A 23,515-nucleotide genomic window follows, 5' to 3' on the forward strand; every position below is an offset into this window, starting at 1 on the left:
CGCTCCGCTCATTGTTGTGAGCTTGGCTCCTCTGCCCTCCGTTGTTGTTGGAGGGCGACTGCTTCCAACTGACGAGCAGCGTCCTTCACGAGCCTCCTCCATAGAGACCCACAGACCTATATAGACACCCATTGACTCAAATCGGCACGGCTTCAGGAGTAGCCTCACGGCGAATATCTGAAAAGCTGCCGGCGAATGATTGAACCGGGCAGTAGCGTTGCTGCGTGGTCCATGGGTTGAGCTTGGTGCCCGCAGCGCCAACCGTCTCAGATCTCTATCATCGCCGGCAGCGGCGCTTCGCGATCGCCGCGCCTGTCACTCGCCAGGCGATCGCGATTCAGCGCTGGACCACCATCCGCAGGGGAAACTGACACCGGGCGGCTCTGCGGTTGGGTTAGCGATCAATTGCCCGTTAAATTATTCATCCAGATCACAAAAGGGGAACATTGTTCATCCAGATCAGACTGGGATGGAAAATCCAAAAGTGTCCTTTAAATAAATAACTAAATCCAAAATACATTTTAAAAAAATCGCTGATTGGCTCTCAATCAGAAGGGCACACGTTCAAATCCCAGTCAACGGTTGACTCAGAACTATCATTCTTCTTGAGTCAATAATATGAAAAGCAGCTTTGTCAATTGGTTCGCATCCATGATAACGTGGACTTTCCACCGCTGATTCTAGGCCACCGATGGAAACGAGCGCATTGGCGTGACTCGCTTGAGCTCGAGGGACACTTTGGGCACGGAGGCACGTCCTGCAAGCTTGTTTTATTCATGGTCCAAATGGCAAAGCCTCTCGGAGATTCATAAACATTTCGGGTTATCATTACGCTTTCATGGTTTTTTTCTCGAAACGTCAGCGCGCATTTCGCACGATCAACTCGACGTTTTCTTTGTTCGCTAATAGGGAAGCGTGCATATGCTTCCTCTCCCCCCACCCCTCCCACAGTTTAATGGAGTGAATCACAAATTAATGAATGCTTCGAATTTTTTTTTTACCAATGAATCATTTAACGGCTCTAGGCTGATTGGGGGGGGGGGGGATGGGGGCGAGCGGGTGTCTCATTTAACAGAAAACGCAAATTCATTCCAACCGCTCGTAATCCACCAACGGGTGGAGGAGACCTCTCACTGGCGCCGTTGGTTATGAGGTTGTCTTGACCATACTTCCGCTTGGCAGTCCAATGCCGCTTGGCGATGGTGCTGTGGTGGGAGAACCGATGAGGATATCAGAATCGGAATACAGGACTCCTCGACTTACGAACGGTCGACTTACGGCCATCCAGAGATACGAACAAACCTGTCCATATGTCGAGTCTGTTGGAACCGATATCATAAGTTCAACCACCGCGCAATAGATGGCGGTGGTGGCATCTACATCTGCAGAACACGAAGAACCAGTGGCATCTACATCTACAGGAGATTGTACAACTTTTAAAGCTATTTACCATGTTTAGTGTACACCGTGTTTAGAATCGACAGGAGTAAAGTTGGACTTACGAACAAATAAACTTACGAACAGAGGAGTCCCTGTACGTATTTATACTGGAGGAATACGATGAGCTATAACGCCCTTTTTCACACATGTCCAGTAGTTCACAGATGTCTATGTGACTCGCCACTGATGTTAGCCAGCGCCCGGACTCGAACTAGGCCCGCATGGCTTCGTGATGCAACATGCTTACTGGCTACCTTGTACATACAAAGGCAAAAATCCCCCGTATAGCTGTTAACAAACTGTTGGGGCAAGTGCTGTTAGCGAGTAGCACCTATGAAGGTTGGAACGGTATACGAGGGGGTGAGTGGCCAGCACCACGCCCGACTGCCTTTATCTCCTTATTTGTGATGTTTACACACCACACAAGGTACTCATTTGATGCTAAGTCAACCTAGGGGAAGAATCCCAGGGTCTGTTAAGATGATCGTCACTCAGTTTAACACGAAGGCTTTCACGACCAATATTATTCATAATGAAGGTTTTTGGGTTAGATCGCGTAAATATAAATGTGTCAAAACCCTCCACCACCCGACACAGCCAATTAGTAAGGGATTTGTCACGTAAACAAAACGCCAAATAGTTACCACTTCAGCCCAACGGTGTGTTGGAGAGTAAATTACCAGCGAAACCCAAAAACCTTCATTATGAATGATCGCCACTAGGTGTTGGCCGTGAGCGGGAATCGAACAGGGTTCCGCCGGGTTCGTAGCGCAACACGCTAACCGCTACACCTCCACTCCCCCGTACATACAACACCCCTATCTACATACACATCTGCGATTATACCACAAACCCTTGATTGATTACCCAGGATAGCCTCGTTTGTTTTGGGAGGGTCCTGCCAGGTTTGATAGTTAGGGGATTGTGGCCTTCACAGCTGCCCAGAGAGGAGCAGGGGGTGCGGGGGGCGGGGGCACGTGCCCCGTGCCTAACACACAAAGAGGTTCCACCAATCAGGAGCCAAGTATTTGTTTTTCCTTTTCCATCGCCGCACGTGGCCTTCCGGCCCGGTTCTCGAGCCCCTTGGTCTCCGGGCGGCCGTGCCGGCGTTGATGGACCTCTTGACATCCACCTTGACCTTTGCTGTTGACCTTGCTAACACCTCTGCCCCCCGCCCCCCCCCCCTTTTTTCGTTGCAGACGTGGAGGCGATACGACACGGACCGCAGCGGCTACATCGAGGCCAACGAGCTGAAGGTGCGCCGAGGCGTATGCGGAGGCGCTCGGATACGAGATCGAGCAATGAGTGGCGCGCGGTCGATCCGTCGGTTTGTGCGGCAGAGCGCCGTGGCTTGTGGTGAAGTCCGCAGAATGCCTCGGGAAAAACGACGCCCACCCTCCCACACTACTCCTCCTGATGCTGTATCACCACCACCACCACCACCGTCAACACCATCATCATCACTACCAGCATCACCTCCACCACCGCAAACACCATCAGCCATCATCACCACCGCCATCAACACCAGCATCACTACCACCACCATCATCAACAACCGCCATTCGCCACCACCAACTCCATCATGAACAGCATCACCACCACCATCATCACCAACATCACCACCAACGCCACCACCATCACCACCAGCATCACCACCACCGTCAACATCACCACCGCCACCACACCATCACCACCAGCATCACCACCACCATCTTCACGATCACACCATAATGCGTTGCCATCTGGCCCTGGACCTCCCCTGGGTCGACTCGGTTTCAAATGAGTACCTGGTGCGGTGTGTAAACATCGCCACTCGGGAGACAAAAGCAGCCGGGCGTGGTGTTGGCCATCCACCCCCTTGTGTGCCGTGTGGGCCTTCATAGGCGCTCGCTAACAGCACTTGCCCCAACAGCCTGGGTAAGCTACACGGGGAATCTTTGTCTTTGTGGTAAGTTTTCTTCAGTCACTAACATAGCCTTCACTACTCGAGTGTCTAGAGTGTGTGTCACTCTAGTCTCTAGTCTCTAGTGTGTGTCCCCTGTGTGTGTCTAGTGTCTAGAGTGTGTGTGTGTCACTCTAGTCTCTAGTCTCTAGCGTGTGTCCCCTGTGTGTGTCTAGTGTCTAGAGTGTGTGTGTGTCACTCTAGTCTCTAGTCTCCAGCGTGTGTCCCCTGTGTGTGTCTAGTGTCTAGAGTGTGTGTGTGTCTCTCTAGTCTCTAGCGTGTGTTCCCTGTGTGTTTCTAGTGTATAGTGTGTGTGTGTCACTCTAGTCTCTAGTCTCTAGTGTGTGTCCCCTGTGTGTGTCTAGTGTCTAGAGTGTGTGTGTGTCACTCTAGTCTCTAGTCTCTAGCGTGTGTCCCCTGTGTGTGTCTAGTGTCTAGAGTGTGTGTGTGTCACTCTAGTCTCTAGTCTCCAGCGTGTGTCCCCTGTGTGTGTCTAGTGTCTAGAGTGTGTGTGTGTCTCTCTAGTCTCTAGCGTGTGTTCCCTGTGTGTGTCTAGTGTATAGTGTGTGTGTGTCACTCTAGTCTCTAGTCTCTAGTGTGTGTCCCCTGTGTGTGTCTAGTGTCTAGAGTGTGTGTGTGTCACTCTAGTCTCTAGTCTCTAGCGTGTGTCCCCTGTGTGTGTCTAGTGTCTAGAGTGTGTGTGTGTCACTCTAGTCTCTAGTCTCCAGCGTGTGTCCCCTGTGTGTGTCTAGTGTCTAGAGTGTGTGTGTGTCTCTCTAGTCTCTAGCGTGTGTTCCCTGTGTGTGTCTAGTGTATAGTGTGTGTGTGTCACTCTAGTCTCTAGTCTCTAGTGTGTGTCCCCTGTGTGTGTCTAGTGTCTAGAGTGTGTGTGTGTCACTCTAGTCTCTAGTCTCCAGCGTGTGTCCCCTGTGTGTGTCTAGTGTCTAGAGTGTGTGTGTGTCTCTCTAGTCTCTAGTGTGTGTCCCCTGTGTGTGTCTAGTGTCTAGAGTGTGTGTGTGTCACTCTAGTCTCTAGTGTGTGTCCCCTGTGTGTGTCTAGTGTCTAGAGTGTGTGTGTGCCACTCTAGTCTCTAGTGTGTGTCCCCTGTGTGTGTCTAGTGTCTAGTGTGTGTGTGTCACTCTAGTCTCTAGTCTCTAGTGTGTGTCCCCTGTGTGTGTCTAGTGTCTAGAGTGTGTGTGTGTCTCTCTAGTCTCTAGTCTCTAGTGTGTGTGTGTGTCACTCTAGTCTCTAGTGTGTGTCCCCTGTGTGTGTCTAGTGTCTAGAGTGTGTGTGTGTCACTCTAGTCTCTAGTGTGTGTCCCCTGTGTGTGTCTAGTGTCTAGTGTGTGTGTGTCACTCTAGTCTCTAGTGTGTGTCCCCTGTGTGTGTCTAGTGTCTAGAGTGTGTGTGTGTCTCTCTAGTCTCTAGTGTGTGTCCCCTGTGTGTGTCTAGTGTCTAGAGTGTGTGTGTGTCACTCTAGTCTCTAGTGTGTGTCCCCTGTGTGTGTCTAGTGTCTAGAGTGTGTGTGTGCCACTCTAGTCTCTAGTGTGTGTCCCCTGTGTGTGTCTAGTGTCTAGTGTGTGTGTGTCACTCTAGTCTCTAGTCTCTAGTGTGTGTCCCCTGTGTGTGTCTAGTGTCTAGAGTGTGTGTGTGTCTCTCTAGTCTCTAGTCTCTAGTGTGTGTGTGTGTCACTCTAGTCTCTAGTGTGTGTCCCCTGTGTGTGTCTAGTGTCTAGAGTGTGTGTGTGTCACTCTAGTCTCTAGTGTGTGTCCCCTGTGTGTGTCTAGTGTCTAGTGTGTGTGTGTCACTCTAGTCTCTAGTCTCCAGCGTGTGTCCCCTGTGTGTGTCTAGTGTCTAGAGTGTGTGTGTGTCACTCTAGTCTCTAGTCTCCAGCGTGTGTCCCCTGTGTGTGTTTAGTGTCTAGAGTGTGTGTGTGTCACTCTAGTCTCTAGTCTCCAGCGTGTGTCCCCTGTGTGTGTCTAGTGTCTAGAGTGTGTGTGTGTCACTCTAGTCTCTAGTCTCCAGCGTGTGTCCCCTGTGTGTGTCTAGTGTCTAGAGTGTGTGTGTGTCTCTCTAGTCTCTAGCGTGTGTTCCCTGTGTGTGTCTAGTGTCTAGTGTGTGTGTGTGTCACTCTAGTCTCTAGTCTCTAGTGTGTGTCCCCTGTGTGTGTCTAGTGTCTAGAGTGTGTGTGTGTCTCTCTAGTCTCTAGCGTGTGTTCCCTGTGTGTGTCTAGTGTATAGTGTGTGTGTGTCACTCTAGTCTCTAGTCTCTAGTGTGTGTCCCCTGTGTGTGTCTAGTGTCTAGAGTGTGTGTGTGTCTCTCTAGTCTCTAGCGTGTGTTCCCTGTGTGTGTCTAGTGTCTAGAGTGTGTGTGTGTCACTCTAGTCTCTAGTCTCTAGCGTGTGTCCCCTGTGTGTGTCTAGTGTCTAGAGTGTGTGTGTGTCACTCTAGTCTCTAGTCTCTAGTGTGTGTCCCCTGTGTGTGTCTAGTGTCTAGAGTGTGTGTGTGTCACTCTAGTTTCTAGTCTCCAGCGTGTGTCCCCTGTGTGTGCCTAGTGTCTAGAGTGTGTGTGTGTCACTCTAGTCTCTAGTCTCTAGCGTGTGTCCCCTGTGTGTGTCTAGTGTCTAGAGTGTGTGTGTGTCTCTCTAGTCTCTAGTCTCTAGCGTGTGTCCCCTGTGTGTGTCTAGTGTCTAGAGTGTGTGTCACTCTAGTCTCTAGCGTGTGTCCCCTGTGTGTGTCTAGTGTCTAGTGTGTGTGTCACTCTAGTTTCTAGTCTCTAGCGTGTGTCCCCTGTGTGTGTCTAGTGTCTAGTGTGTGTGTCACTCTAGTTTCTAGCGTGTGTCCCCTGTGTGTGTCTAGTGTCTAGAGTGTGTGTGTGTCACTCTAGTCTCTAGCGTGTGTCCCCTGTGTGTGCCTAGTGTCTAGAGTGTGTGTGTGTCACTCTAGTCTCTAGTCTCTAGCGTGTGTCCCCTGTGTGTGTCTAGTGTCTAGAGTGTGTGTGTGTCACTCTAGTTTCTAGTCTCTAGCGTGTGCCCCCTGTGTGTGTCTAGTGTCTAGAGTGTGTGTGTGTCACTCTAGTCTCTAGTCTCCAGCGTGTGCCCCCTGTGTGTGTCTAGTGTCTAGAGTGTGTGTGTGTCACTCTAGTATCTAGTCTCCAGCGTGTGCCCCCTGTGTGTGCCGCCGCGCTTTTAGAACTTCCTGCGTGACCTGCTGACCAAGGCCCGCAAGAAGTACGACAACGAGAAGCTGGACGAGTACACGCACACCATCGTGAGCGCCACACTCCTCCCTCCACACCCTCCGAACTCCTCCGTCTGCACCCCTCCTTCCACTCTCACTCTCTCTGCACTTACTCCCGACCCGGCTCACACACTCGGTGCCCACCAGCGAGCATCCGTGTGTGTACGTGCACATTACGGGGAGCGGCAGCGCAGCGGTTAGCGCGCCACGCCCGCGAACCCAGCGATGGAATCGCCAGCTCCGGGTCAGATGATCACTCTCAACTCTTCCCTGATGTCATCCGTGGCCGGGAATCCATCTCGGATCGCCGGGTTCGCGGTGCAGCGAGTTTCACCGCCGCCGTCACCGCTCCACCCATCGATACGTTTACTTGGCTCCCTCGAAGGTGGCATGAGCTGGCTCAGAGGGCGGCATACCCTGTCAGCACCGCCGAGAACTTGGGGTTGGATTCCAGGCAGCCAGTGTTTTCCCGCGGGGTTGCTTTCAATGAAGCGAACCCCGCACGGGTTGTCGACGTCTTCCGGTCTCATCGGCAGGGTGCGGTGCCGCTGAGCCGCTTCGTCGCGAGTGTTGAGCCTCGTTCAGCTCGAGCCAAATGCCGAATCCGTCACCGCTTTGACGTTGTGTTTTTGTTTGTGTGTCCGCGTCGCTCGTTGCAGTTGAGAATATTCGACACCAACCGTGACGGCAAGTTGGGTCTGGGTGAAATGGCGAGGTGAGTGGGAGGCCCCCCGATCGTTAAGCCCCCCCCGTCCACCCCCCCGCCCCCACACTCCTGTCTCGTCTATCGGGTCATCTCACCCTATCCCATATTGGATCGACATCTCCACGCTGTGTACACCTGTGTTGTTGTTTTCCGCCCACCGCAGGTTGCTTCCTGTGCAGGAAAACTTCCTGTTGAAGTTTCAGGTGAGTGCACTCGCAATTCACACAAAGATCCCCACCCCCGTATTAGCCTCAACACACCGTTGGGGCAAGTGCTGGTGGTGAGTAGCACCTATGAAGGCTGGCATGGCACACGAGGGGGTGGGTGACCAACACCATGCCCGGCTGTCTTTGTCTCCCCAGAGGGTGATGTTCACACACTGCACCAGGGACTCATTTAAAGCTGAGTCGACCTATGGGAGGTCCAGGACCGGTTCAGATAATCACCTCTACTATTGGTCGTAAGCGGAAATCGAACTCGGGTCGACCGGGTTTGTCGCGCAGTACGCTAATAGCTGTGCCACCGCTCCGTACACACAAACACACGGAAAGGATAGGGATTTGTTCGGGACAATTTCCAATGTTATAAAAGTCTTCGTGCTGGCAGCAGTGACGTCGCCCCATGCCAACGTGACATCACCCTCGTGGTGGAGAAGAGCGCGGAAGTGGCGGCATACCGTTGTGATGTCACTTCCGGTTTTGGGATCGATCGGATACAAAGCGAAATCTCGGTGGTCTAAAACATCCATGCTGTATATTTATAGGCCCAATTTTAGGATTTTCGCGAAATGCGAATATTCGGAGACGCGTCCTGCTCACGACGCGTGCATAATGTGACGACTTGAGACAAAAACTATACACACATCAATACGAATGCACCTTTGTGCTTCGACAAGAGAGCAAGACGACAACACACAGGGCTGAAAAAACACTGATTCTTGAACTGAATATTGATCCAAATCACAATAATAGTATTGTCAAACGTCACTCCTCCGTATAGGTCTGATGTAAATCATGCGCACTGCCGTGTGGTGTAAAGGTCAGCGGCATGCCGGACTTGCAATCGTGAGGTCGCCGGTTCGAGTCCTTCTCCTGGTTCGATTCCATCTCCCGGAATCGAACGTGCAATCCTGAGGTCGCAGTTGAAATAACGGTGCAAGTTTCTTAAATCGCCCTACCGCCTCTGTCCACCCAGCAGCATAAATGGGGTCACCACAGTTCGTCAACCGGCAGGTCGCATGTGGTGCGGTAAAAATGAAACGAACAAAACGAAGCTAATTTTTATTTTACCAGGGAAGGCCCCACAGAGCTACATAGCTCTTTTTCTGAAGCTGTCTGGCTATCACAAATGATAGCTCAACGAAGTGGCTTACCATGTGTATATTTATAAGCAGTCAAATCGTCTAAACGCATGTTGATTCTAAATGTGGAGGAAAAAACGGTAGACCCGAGGAAAAAAATCCTTGCTACCACAGGGAGAGAAACACGAAAAACTCCACATATACAACAGGCGTCAGGGTCGGGATCGAACCCACGACCTCCTGTATAACCAGGCGAGGTAGTTAACATCTCGCCAAATGTGGGTACCCCCACCTCTTCCAAGAACGTCCGTCCAGCCTGGCAGAGCGGTGCCAAGATGCCCTGCAGACCTCCCTCTCGGGGCTACACCCCTCACGTGTGTGTGCGCAGCAGTGTGAGCGGAGACAACTGCTGCCCCCCCTAACCGTGGAACGCTTTCCCCTTCTGCTGCAGGGAGTCAAAATGACAGCCAAGGAATTCAACGAGATATTCGCGTACTACGACAAGGTACGGCGGAAGGAAATCTGCGGCGTTTCGTGCTTTTTTTTTTTGGTACCGGCTAATTTGGCGTTCCCCGGCACAGAGCTGGACAATCACGCGTACAGGCTGCGGAGAAGTAGGAGCGGCAATCGCGCATGCGTGGATTTCCGGGATGGGCATCGCAAGCTTGGCTTGGCAAGCTTTTGCCACTCGCAACTGCGGACGACTCCCAATGGATGTCTGTCGCCTGTTTTTTTTAAATGTAAATCGTTTCCTTTAAAGGGAAAGTGTTCGTTGAAATCCAACTCTGTGTTACCGATGATAAAAAAAAACCATTGCGACAGGATAAAAGTTGTTATTGTTTTAATTGTCTATTTGTTTTAAGCGATTTGTTTACCTTTCCAATACTTTGCACTCCTATCATGTTTTTGCATTGTTGTTGTAATCTTCTGACCTGCCCCTATTGGGCATCTGTGAAAAATAACTTCATAGCTTATCGGATTCCTCCTCCAGTATAAATAAACATTCTGATTTTGAAAAAACCCATAAGCTGCCGTCACACGGCACAATTCCCACGATGCCTCGCGTGTGCGTCATGTGACCACCGCGTCATCCCATGCACTCCCTGAGCCGCCGGTGTCGGCGACAATGCGGCTGCTGCCGCACGTATTGAGCTGGTGGTCTAGACAAGGCTGAGAGAGCATTGCTCGTGCGAAGCGCGGTGTGCGCACGTCCATGCACGCAGGGCAAAGTGGGGAGCTGACGTTTGCGAGCGGCATTAGATCCGTTCGGGTGGAAGTGTTGTTGATCAACGTGTCTTCTGTTTGTTCACACGCATGAAAGGGTTTTTTTAATCTCTGAGGGGCGAGCGTCCTGCGAATGCCTTGATGACTCAAACGTGCGTGCGTCGCTTTGATGCTGCACGTTGAGTGCGTAATGGGCACTTGGCGCAACATAAATCGCGAGATGAAAAAGCGGCGCACGGGAGCGATGGGATAATCGTCGATTGCCAGCCAGTCAGCGAGCAAAAGTTTTTTCCCCTAACAAAAACAGAAACTTCTAGCAGCAACACAGAGGCACAAAGAGCCAGGGTCACACCCCCCCCCCCCCCCCCAAGTGGCCATGGTCTAAGGAGCAGAGGCAGGAGAGGGCGAGAGAACGAGGGGAGAAAGATTGGGAGAGAACGGACAGATAGTAAGGGGCCGTCCATAAATGACGTCACGCACATAGGGGGGGGGGGGGGGAGTCAGACATTTGTGACGATGTGTGACGAGGGGGGGGGGTTTGAGAAATATGACGTCACATCAAAATGCGCAACTTTAAATAAATACAGACGACACGTTCTACTTAATTAAATAGACTTTTTAATAAATGTTTTCTCCTACAACATCAGAGTGCAGCGCCACATTAAATACGCACTACAATGACAATAGTTTAAAGCGATTTGAAGCATGTTTAACAAAAATTGGGGGGGGGGGGGGCAGAGCTTTGTGACGTCATATTTGAGGGGGGGGTTGACTTTTTGTGACGCCGTGTGACGAAGGGGGGGGGGGGGGGTCAAAAATCGTCCAAAATCGCGTGACGTCATTTATGGACGGCCCGTGCGATGGACATGGCGTGGGAAAGATCGCGTAACGGGGGATGGACGACATTCCCGTTTGGCCATCTGCAAAAAAGAGCTTCATAGCTCATCGGATTCCTGCAGTCTGAATAAAGATTCTGATTACGAGTTAAACCCTATGTTGCTCTGGGTTCTTAGCGCAGTGCCTATGCCACTACAACACCGCCCGCTACATTACATTGTTCGTGAGCTTTGAGATCCAGTTTATGGCATTGATCTCGTCCTCATCCAGAGGTTTTATGTCACCAATTCAAAGATTCAGTGTGGTGTAATGAATGTACATGATTAATATATAATCCCTGACCAATCAAGAGCCCCCAAAGGTTAGGCTACACGTTTGGCCGGAGCAGTCTGGAAGTCGGTTCCGGTGTCCCCCCAATCCCCCCACCCCTCCCCTTGATGCTGGGGGGGGGGGGGGGGGCGAGGTGTGAAAGTTTTCACGGCCGAGGCATTGCTCTGTGCGTTCATCGTTTCAGGACGGGAGCGGCTACATCGACGAGAACGAGCTGGACGCCCTGCTCAAGGACTTGCTGGAGAAGAACAAGCAGGTACTGCCCGAACGCGTTCCCTAGACACTCGCTCGCCGGAGTAATGTTCGAGCGCCTGACTCCCGTCCGTACGTACATATGTACGGAGACTCGTCTACTAACGGACGAGTTTAGTTCTCGAGGTCTGTTCGTAAGCCGATTTGTTCACAAGTCCAACTTTACTCCTGTACAAACACGTTGTACGCCATGTACACTAACAACGGGGAATGGCTTTAAAAGTTGTATAATCTCCTGTAGATGTTGATGCCACTAGTTCTTCACGTTCTGCAGATGTAGATGCCACTGGTTCTTCATGTTCTGCAAATGTAGATGCCACTGGTTCATCATGTTTTGCAGATGTAGATGCCACCAGTTCTTCATGTTCTGCAGATGTAGATGCCACTGGTTCATCATGTTCTGCAGATGTAGATGCCGCCGGTTCTTCGTGTTCTGCAGATGTAGATGCCACTGGTTCATCATGTTCTGCAGATGTAGATGCCACCGGTTCTTCATGTTCTGCCGATGTAGATGCCACTAGTTTTTCATATTCTGCAGATGTAGATGCCACTGGTTCTTCATGTTCTGCAAATGTAGATGCCACTGGTTCATCATGTTTTACAGATGTAGATGCCACCAGTTCTTCATGTTCTGCAGATGTAGATGCCACTGGTTCATCATGTTCTGCAGATGTAGATGCCGCCGGTTCTTCATGTTCTGCAGATGTAGATGCCACTGGTTCATCATGTTCTGCAGATGTAGATGCCACCGGTTCTTCATGTTCTGCCGATGTAGATGCCACTAGTTTTTCACATTCTGCAGATGTAGATGCCACTGCCACCATCTATTGCACTGCGGTTGAACTTACGACTCTCAGTCCGAACAGGCAACTGGACATACGGACATGTTTGTTCGTATCTATGATAGTTTGTAAGTCGAATGTTCGTAAGTAGTCCTGGTATGTTGAATTTCTTTTGCACCGTACGTAGCCAACCTTGCTAATCAGAGTTGCGGGTAAAGGACAACAAACTAAACACAATAAGCAGTTCTAAAGAACGAGATTTCAACCGAGATGATTTAAAATTGCACAGCTCCAGTGGCTTCCTAACATCGGAAGGAAGAGAATTCCAGACAGCTGCAGAAGTGCATCTGAAAGCGCCGCGTGAATGCAGCAACCATATTTGTTTGATGGCCATCCAAAAGCTGCCGCTGTTCCTGTGAGGATGAGCGGAGTTCGCGTGATGGTGGTTTATCCTGCGCACATGCCATGTGATCACCGCATGGCACATGCAGTGCAGTGCACTCAGCCTTGTCGATACCACCAGTTCACAGTCACACGTGCGAATTTGGAAAGAGATGGGAGGGGGGAGACGCAGGAGAGTGTGTGGAGTAGAGTGAGTTGAGAGGGGACAGGTAGGAGAGTGCATTGAGGGTGATCACGTGAGATGAAAGGGGAGAGTTAGGAGATTGTGTTGAGAGTAAAGTTAGACGTGAGGAGAGAGGTAGGAGAGTGCAGAATCGGACATTTTTTTTATCGTAATCTAATTGTTTGAGGAAAACCTGGTCTATTCTTCCATTAACTATTCACAAATTCTACTACTGTATAGTGTTTTCACTGTACACTATCGTGTTGTTGGTGTAGAATGTAAAAATGTTAAACGTAAAACTAAAATTCTATATAGGGATGTTGAGTAAACATTGTCTTTGGCTTTTGCCGGTCACGCGCTTGAGGTGCCCATACATGCTTGCGAATGTGTGCGACGTTGTCACGCCAACGCAACTACAACCCATCACCTCAACTACAAACCATCACTTCAACTGCAAACCATCACTTCAACTACAAACCATCACTTCAACTGCAAACCATCACTTCAACTACAACCCATCACTTCAACTACAACCCATCACTTCAACTACAAACCATCACTTCAACTACAAACCATCACCTCAACTGCAAACCATCACCTCAACTACAAACCATCACCTCAACTACAAACCATCACCTCAACTACAAACCATCACTTCAACTACAAACCATCGCTTCAACTGCAAACCATCACTTCAACTACAAACCATCACTTCAACTGCAAACCATCACTTCAACTACAAACCATCACTTCAACTACAACCAATCACTTCAACTACAAACCACCACTTCAACTACAAACCACCACCTCAACTACAAACCATCACTTCAACTACAAACCATCACTTCAACTACAACCCATCACCTCAACTACAAACCATCACCTCAACTACAACCATCACCTCAACTACAAACCATCACTTCAACTACAAACCATCACTTCAACTGCAAACCATCACTTCAACTACAAACCATCACTTCAACTGCAAACCATCACTTCAACTACAACCCATCACTTCAACTACAACCCATCACCTCAACTACAAACCATCACTTCAACTACAAACCACCACCTCAACTACAAACCATCACCTCAACTACAGCCATCACTTCAACTACAAACCATCACCTCAACTACAAACCATCACTTCAACTACAAACCATCAACTCAACTACAAACCATCAGCTCAACTATATCCCATCACCTCAAATAGAAACCATCACCTCAACTACAACCCATCACCTCAACTACAAACCATCACCTCAACGCCATCCCATCATCTCAACTACAACCCATCACTTCAACTACAACCCATCACCTCTACTACAAACCATCACCTCAACGCCATCCCATCATCTCAACTACAACCCATCACCTCAACTACAAACCATCACCTCAACGATAAACCATCACCTCAACTACAACCCATCACCTCAACTACAACCCATCACCTCAACTACAAACCATCACCTCAACTACAAACCATCACCTCAACTACAACCCATCACTTCAACTACAAACCATCACCTCAACTACAACCCATCACTTCAACTACAAACCATCACCTCAACTACAACCCATCACCTCAACTACAAACCATCACCTCAACTACAACCCATCACCTCAACTACAACCCATCACCTCAACTACAAACCATCACCTCAACTACAAACCATCACCTCAACTACAACCCATCACCTCAACTACAAACCATCACCTCAACTACAACCCATCACCTCAACTACAAACCATCACCTCAACTACAACCCATCACCTCAACTACAACCCATCACCTCAACTACAAACCATCACCTCAACTACAACCCATCACCTCAACTACAACCCATCACTTCAACTACAAACCATCACCTCAACTACAAACCATCACCTCAACTACAAACCATCACTTCAACTACAAACCATCACCTCAACTACAAACCATCACCTCAACTACAAACCATCACCTCAACTACAACCCATCACCTCAACTACAACCCATCACTTCAACTACAAACCATCACCTCAACTACAAACCATCACCTCAACTACAACCCATCACCTCAACTACAACCCATCACTTCAACTACAAACCATCACCTCAACTACAAACCATCACTTCAACTACAAACCATCACCTCAACTACAAACCATCACCTCAACTACAAACCATCACCTCAACTACAACCCATCACCTCAACTACAACCCATCACCTCAACTACAACCCATCACCTCAACTACAAACCATCACCTCAACTACAACCATCACCTCAACTACAAACCATCACCTCAACTACAAACCATCACTTCAACTACAAACCATCACCTCAACTACAAACCATCACCTCAACTACAAACCATCACCTCAACTACAACCCATCACCTCAACTACAACCCATCACTTCAACTACAAACCATCACCTCAACTACAAACCATCACCTCAACTACAACCCATCACCTCAACTACAACCCATCACTTCAACTACAAACCATCACCTCAACTACAAACCATCACTTCAACTACAAACCATCACCTCAACTACAAACCATCACCTCAACTACAAACCATCACCTCAACTACAACCCATCACCTCAACTACAACCCATCACTTCAACTACAAACCATCACCTCAACTACAAACCATCACCTCAACTACAACCCATCACCTCAACTACAACCCATCACTTCAACTACAACCCATCACCTCAACTACAAACCATCACCTCAACTACAAACCATCACTTCAACTACAAACCATCACCTCAACTACAAACCATCACCTCAACTACAAACCATCACCTCAACTACAACCCATCACCTCAACTACAACCCATCACTTCAACTACAAACCATCACCTCAACTACAAACCATCACCTCAACTACAACCATCACCTCAACTACAACCATCACTCAACTACAACCATCACTTCAACTACAAACCATCACCTCAACTACAAACCATCACTTCAACTACAAACCATCACCTCAACTACAAACCATCACCTCAACTACAAACCATCACCTCAACTACAACCCATCACCTCAACTACAACCCATCACTTCAACTACAAACCATCACCTCAACTACAACCCATCACCTCAACTACAACCCATCACCTCAACTACAACCCATCACCTCAACTACAAACCATCACCTCAACTACAAACCATCACCTCAACTACAACCCATCACCTCAACTACAAACCATCACCTCAACTACAAACCATCACCTCAACTACAACCCATCACTTCAACTACAAACCATCACCTCAACTACAACCCATCACTTCAACTACAACCCATCACTTCAACTACAAACCATCACCTCAACTGCAAACCATCACCTCAACTACAAACCATCACCTCAACTACAAACCATCACCTCAACTACAAACCATCACTTCAACTACAAACCATCACTTCAACTGCAAACCATCACTTCAACTACAAACCATCACTTCAACTGCAAACCACCACCTCAACTACAAACCATCACTTCAACTACAAACCATCACTTCAACTACAACCCATCACCTCAACTACAAACCATCACCTCAACTACAACCATCACCTCAACTACAAACCATCACTTCAACTGCAAACCATCACTTCAACTACAAACCATCACTTCAACTGCAAACCATCACTTCAACTACAACCCATCACTTCAACTACAACCCATCACTTCAACTACAAACCATCACTTCAACTACAAACCATCACCTCAACTGCAAACCATCACGTCAACTACAAACCATCACCTCAACTACAAACCATCACCTCAACTACAAACCATCACTTCAACTACAAACCATCACTTCAACTGCAAACCATCACTTCAACTACAAACCATCACTTCAACTGCAAACCATCACTTCAACTACAAACCATCACTTCAACTACAACCCATCACTTCAACTACAAACCACCACTTCAACTACAAACCACCACCTCAACTACAAACCATCACTTCAACTACAAACCATCACTTCAACTACAACCCATCACCTCAACTACAAACCATCACCTCAACTACAACCATCACCTCAACTACAAACCATCACTTCAACTACAAACCATCACTTCAACTGCAAACCATCACTTCAACTACAAACCATCACTTCAACTGCAAACCATCACTTCAACTACAACCCATCACTTCAACTACAACCCATCACCTCAACTACAAACCATCACTTCAACTACAAACCACCACCTCAACTACAAACCATCACCTCAACTACAGCCATCACTTCAACTACAAACCATCACCTCAACTACAAACCATCACTTCAACTACAAACCATCAACTCAACTACAAACCATCAGCTCAACTATCATCCCATCACCTCAAATAGAAACCATCACCTCAACTACAACCCATCACCTCAACTACAAACCATCACCTCAACGCCATCCCATCATCTCAACTACAACCCATCACTTCAACTACAACCCATCACCTCTACTACAAACCATCACCTCAACGCCATCCCATCATCTCAACTACAACCCATCACCTCAACTACAAACCATCACCTCAACGATAAACCATCACCTCAACTACAAACCATCACCTCAACCACAACCTATCATCTCATCTACAACCCATCACTTCAACTACAAACCATCACCTGAACTACAAACCATCACCTCAACTACAAACCATCACCTCAACTACAAACCATCACCTCAACTACAAACCATCACCTCAACTACAACCCATCACCTCAACCACAACCTATCATCTCATCTACAACCCATCACTTCAACTACAACCCATCACCTCAACTACAAACCATCACCTCAACTACAAACCATCACCTCACTGACAAACCACAACAAAGAAGTGATCGTCGTCTTGCCATTTAAAACTACTCTGCAGGGTTTGTGAATCGGTGTAACTCCTCTGAAGCAGGCCCATGGCTTGACACTTGACAGGACTCTATACTGCAACGTCCACCTGCGTTGTCTTTAATGTTGTTACAAATAATTAGCCGTCTCAGTCGTGGGGGTTGTTTGGACCATACTTCACCACGCTGGTCAGTGCGGGTTGGTGAAGAGGGTGGTGGGGGGGGTGCTTAGGATCGGTTCAGATACCACTGATGTTACAACTAAACAATTTTTTATTTTACATAGCTCTTTTTCAGAAGTGACTTATCATGTGGACATGTATAGCAGCCAAATACTCTGAACATGCGATTTTGATTCAAAATGTGGAGGGAAAAACCGGAGGACCTGGAGAGAGAGAGAGACACCACAAACTCCAAATATACAGCAGCAGGCGTCAGGGTCGCGATCCAACCCACGGCCTCCTGCATACAATGGGGAGGTAGTTGGTATCTCGCCACCGTAAACCATGGCCGGGATTCGAACTCGGGTCACGAGCACTGGGCCACCGCCGCGCGTCCTCGTTGTCTGCCATCGTTGATGACGAAGTCGACGGTGGGGGTTGTTGTTACTCTTAGGCTTTTTCGGTAAAGTCACGTAGGTAAAAAATAAAATTACTAAAAGTAATGATAGAAATAAAATAAAATAATAAATCACGCCGTTTCGGAGGCAACACAAGTCTCCGTCATCAGGTGAGACTTGTGTTGCCTCCGAAACGTCGTGATTTATTATTTTATTTTATTTCTATTATTACTTTTAGTATTTTTATTTTTTACCTACGTGACTTTACCGAAAAAACCTGCTCAGTGCTTGTGCAGCACCGCCAACGCAGACCCCCTCCCCTTCCCTAGTCAACGGCGTTGCTTAATTACCCACGAAATATAGTTTGCGCTGAATGCCTGTCAGCCAAAAGGTCAATTAACTTAACCTTCCGGTACACTGGGGCTTTTTTTCCCCTCATTCATCGGTTTTTTTGTTTGTTTCTAGAGCCGTTGTTTGAAGTGACCTTCTGACCTTGCCCGGTCTGCTCTTTCTCAGACCCTGACGCGGGCCACGTTATCGTGGCTCAGAGCTCAGCGGCGATTCGCCTGATCATGAATGTACTCTTTGGTTCTTTCGGTAAAGTCACGTAGGTGTAAAATGAAATAAACTAAATCACGACGTTTCGAGCGCAACACCAGCGTCCGTCATCAGGTGGGACAACCACAAGCAAGAAATTTTCTTTTTTTTTTGCCCACTTAAGCAATTGTTGTTGCTGTGGTTGTCCACCTGATGACGGACGCTTGTGTTGCGCCCGAAACGTCGTAATTTAACTTATTTTATACCCACGTGACTTTACCGAAAGAACCAAAGAGTATGGATCCCTGCAGTCACGAAAACTTATAATCTAGATTGATCATGAATATGTTAATTATGCTTTGCCTAATCATGATTATGTTCATTATGTTAATTATTATTTGCGTCATCATTTTATTTACTTATATTTTGACTGTTTGTGAATATGTTAATTATGATTTGCCTGGTCTTAAATATGTTCATTACTTCTGCCTAGTCGTGAATATGTCAATTATTCTTTGTATGAACATGGATATGTTCATTATTCTGCCCTACGGGTTGGCAGAGAGCTGGGGCAGCAACGGTTCATTCTGGGAAGGCATTATTCCCGGATTACTGTTTTAATGACCATCTTGTGTTATGTATTATAAAGTTTTCCGCTGAACTAGGACCCGTTTCGGGGACTGGCACATCTTCGTAACACGTACATTATCTACTGATTTACTTGCTATGAAGAAGAGCCAAAACGTCGCCTATTATATATTTATTTATTTTCTAAAGACAAATATCCCCCATATTGTCTTCAACAGACTGTAGTCTGTCGACTTCAACAGACTGTTGAAGTATTTTCTTATAAGGCCCCACACACACACACGATGTTGTTATTGACGTACACGTTGAGTTCCTTGTCGTTGTTTGTGCTTGTGCACCACCTTTGGTTTAAACAAATCTGACTGCCGATGAGCCACTGGTTATTGAAATGACACCACAGTTTTGCTCGTATCAAATCAATGCTCCTGAAAAGATGAACTTCCAGAAGGCCCTGTGGCCTGATGAGATGTGACTTTGTTGTTGTTGTTGTTTTTGTTGTTGTTGTTAGGGAAGAGGCAAATTTGGGAAGGAAACGTATCGTGCGGTTATTTATTTGACTACATTCAGAAGTTGGACACAGAAAGTGACAAACGTAGAAGTAAGAAAAAGGCTGAACACAACAGAAGGCTTGATGCAAGTGGTAATGAGAAGGAAACTGAGCTTAATATAATAATTTTCTTATAATGCCCCACACACACACACGCGATGTTGTTATTGACGTACACGTTGAGTTCCTTGTTGTTGTTTGTGCTTGTGTACCACCTGAGCTTGTTTGGGCACACATGCAGGTTGGAGGACAACAGGAAAATATAAACTGTAATGATGGGAATAATAGAGGGATCTGGAAGAAGAGGAAAAGCCTGTGGAGAATGGCTGGGTGACGTGAGAGATTGGTGCAAGATAGATGCGCATCGCCTCGGCGTGTTGGCACAGGCTAGCGGGAAGTGGGAACAGGTAACAAAAATTGCAGTGGGCACCTGCGAGCAATTCTGCCCATGGAGTTTGATTGATTCACATTCAGAAGTTATAGTAATAGGTTTTTACCCTTTCAACTGGTAGAAAAATTGACACCTTTATACAAGGCATCATGTTTGCAATAACCACAACACAAGCAGTCAAAATGCAAACAAAAAGAAACAACTCTGATGATGATCATGATATGCACTGTCCTTGAAGTTGATGTGTCAGTTTTTGTACCAGTTGAAAGGGTAAAAACCTATTACTATATTTTGCCACTGGTAAAGGAGATGTCTCATAGTATTCAGAAGTTAATTTACATAACCCGGCGCTTGGTGTTGTCATAAGAGCCGTGTATAGTGATCGCTTGGCCACCTTAATGACGACCTACGCTCCCAAGTTCAGACGCACTCGGTTCATGAGATCAAGTCACCCGTGGGAGAGCGAGTGGCTTGCCGTCGGAAGTTTGGGGTAGGGGTTCGATCCCGATTCTGACGCTTGTGGTCGCATGGATTTTTCTCCGGGTCCTCCGGTTTTTCCCTCTACATTTAAAGTACTGCTATAAATGTACACGCGATAAGCCACTTTGTTGAGCTATCATTTGTGGCCAGGTCACTTCTGAAAAGGAGCTACGGTGTTGAGCTCAGTGGGCCTTACCACCGAGCAACCAGCTGGTGTCAAGCACAATCCCCGAACTGACACAAATGCACGCGGATACGCTACGTGAAGCGATTGCCTCCTCACTCACCCCGCATACGCCAGAGGCGTGGACGTGTGGTCTGAGTGAACCGTAGCTGTGTTTGTGGGTTTGTGCGGCGTGGTGAGAGGGACCCGCCGCATCTAAGAGGTTGAGAACCCCTCGTGTTGACGTTGGGTAGACGAGGCAGAGTTATACGAGAGGACGATGGTAGGATATCCATGTGCACGCAGCACACAAACATACATCATGCATCGCACATGCGTCACACTCAGGCCAGGCGGTGGTGGTGGCAGTAGTGGTGGTGGTGATGGCAGTAGTGGTGGTGGTGGTGGCAGTAGTGGTGGTGGTGGTGGCAGTAGTGGTGGTGGTGGTGGCAGTAGTGGTGGTGGTGGTGGCAGTAGTGGTGGTGGTGGCAGTAGTGGTGGTGGTGGCAGTAGTGGTGGTGGTGGTGGCAGTAGTGGTGGTGGTGGTGGCAGTAGTGGTGGTGGCAGTAGTGGTGGTGGCAGTAGTGGTGGTGGTGGCAGTAGTGGTGGTGGTGGCAGTAGTGGTGGTGGTGGTGGCAGTAGTGGTGGTGGTGGTGGCAGTAGTGGTGGTGGCAGTAGTGGTGGTGGTGGCAGTAGTGGTGGTGGTGGCAGTAGTGGTGGTGGCAGTAGTGGTGGTGGTGGTGGTGGTGGCAGTAGTGGTGGTGGTGGTGGCAGTAGTGGTGGTGGTGGTGGCAGTAGTGGTGGTGGTGGTGGCAATAGTGGTGGTGGTGGCAGTAGTGGTGGTGGTGGTGGCAGTAGTGGTGGTGGTGGTGGTGGTGGCAGTAGTGGTGGTGGTGGTGGCAGTAGTGGTGGTGGTGGTGGCAGTAGTGGTGGTGGTGGTGGCAGTAGTGGTGGTGGTGGTGGTGGCAGTAGTGGTGGTGGCAGTAGTGGTGGTGGTGGCAGTAGTGGTGGTGGTGGTGGCAGTAGTGGTGGTGGTGGTGGCAGTAGTGGTGGTGGTGGCAGTAGTGGCGGTGGTGGTGGTGGTGGTGGCAGTAGTGGTGGTGGTGGTGGCAGTAGAGGTGGTGGTAGCAGTAGTGGTGGTGGTGGCAGTAGTGGTGGTGGTGGTGGCAGTAGTGGTGGTGGCAGTAGTGGTGGTGGCAGTAGTGGTGGTGGTGGTGGCAGTAGTGGTGGTGGTGGTGGCGGTGGTGGTGGTGGTGGCAGTAGTAGTGGTGGTGGTGGTGGCAGTAGTGGTGGTGGTGGTGGCAGTAGTGGTGGTGGTGGCAGTAGTGGTGGTGGTGGTGGCAGTAGTGGTGGTGGCCACGTTGCTCGTGGCTGCTGTGACCCAGCGCTGTGGAGGCAGCAGCGAGGGTTGGTGGATCACGCACAGATGGGTTGTGAAACTCTCTTCCCGTGGGCGGCACAGCGAGCGGACTAATCGCCATCTGTTTCCATCTGTACGAGGGATAGAGTGTTGCCCCCTCGCGCAAGGCGTGGGATTCCTCCTCCGGATACTCCTGTGTCCTCCTTCCCACGTGAATAATAAGCACTTGTCATGAATCGGCTGAAAACATCTTGAAAAAAAAACCCAATGTGGCAGGGACCTCCCGAGAACAAGTCCGTGGACTCAGTGTGGCATTCCTGGATAGATACGCAATTTATTATTATAATCAACATTACAGGTCAAAAATACAACCCATGGGATTTGAAATCGTGCTGATATTCGGTTCAAATTTTTTGTTTTACTTAATGAGCTTCTGGGAGCACGAGGCTTTGGCTTTGCTTGCTTGTGTCCAGCACAACACAGAGTGCACAGATGCCAGGCGTCCAGTCTGCATTAACCGCACATACTTACGGCAAAACATGTTCGCCTTTTGCCATTGTTCTCTAGTGTAACATTGGGGAGACAAATACGTTTCAAAGACGACGCATATATTATCAGAGCATGTTTGTTTGCATGTTTTGCCACAAGTACGTGTGGTTATTGCAGACTTAGTGCCTTGCAAAATGTATCTATTTGGTGTTTAAATATCTTAACACCTCCTGTTTTATTGCCAGAAAGGGTAAAACCTATTCTTATTTTTCATCATAATAGCTGTCATCTTTTGTGTGCATCTCTCCTCCCTGCTTCCACTAACGCTGCCTCGTCTGTCTGTCTTCTCCCACCTCACTACACCCACATCTTTCGTCTGTGTCTCTCCCGTCATCTCACTCTAGAATAGCATACGTTGAAAGAATAGTATAGATGTTAGCCATAGCCATAAACTGAACTCGGGTCGACGGGTTCATAGTGGAGTGCGTTCACCACCGTGCCACTGGCTCTTAGCTCCCGCAGTAAACATATGGGTACATAATACACACAAAGACGAAGATCCACCATATAGCCTTAACGGACTGTTGGGGCAAGTGCTGTTAGCGAGTAGCACCTATGAAGACCGGCACGGCACACGAGGGGTGGGTGGCCAGCACCAAGCCCGGCCGCCTTTGTATCCCTAGTACCGGTATTACACACCACACCAATTACTCATTTTAGGCTGAGTCGACCTCGAGGAAGCCCAGGACCGGTTCAAATAATCGTCATCGGTGTTAGTCGTTAATTGGGGATTTAACTTTGGTCGCTGGGTTTGTAGGGCAGCACGCTACTCGCTACACTACCGTATATCACGCATACACACACAACGTGCATGCACATCACACACAAACACCCACACAAAGCACACACATCACACACACCACGTAAGCA

General features: G+C 48.5%; 1 protein-coding gene across 1 annotated transcript in view; it reads left to right on the forward strand.

Annotated features, from left to right (window-relative positions):
- LOC133355871 (calretinin-like) overlaps window positions 1–23,515 on the forward strand; it is a 54,039-nt gene that overhangs the window by 23,741 nt on the left and 6,783 nt on the right. Inside the window, exons 5-10 of the mRNA XM_061573283.1 lie at window positions 2,640–2,696; window positions 6,573–6,650; window positions 7,280–7,335; window positions 7,490–7,529; window positions 9,078–9,131; window positions 11,202–11,273. Coding sequence (XP_061429267.1) covers window positions 2,640–2,696; window positions 6,573–6,650; window positions 7,280–7,335; window positions 7,490–7,529; window positions 9,078–9,131; window positions 11,202–11,273 — 357 coding nt within the window. The remainder of the gene's footprint in view (window positions 1–2,639; window positions 2,697–6,572; window positions 6,651–7,279; window positions 7,336–7,489; window positions 7,530–9,077; window positions 9,132–11,201; window positions 11,274–23,515) is intronic.

The sequence above is a fragment of the Lethenteron reissneri genome, chromosome 52 (genome assembly GCF_015708825.2).
Source record: "Lethenteron reissneri isolate LAM-NWPU_2019-01 chromosome 52, ASM1570882v1, whole genome shotgun sequence".
Lineage (NCBI taxonomy): Eukaryota > Metazoa > Chordata > Hyperoartia > Petromyzontiformes > Petromyzontidae > Lethenteron > Lethenteron reissneri.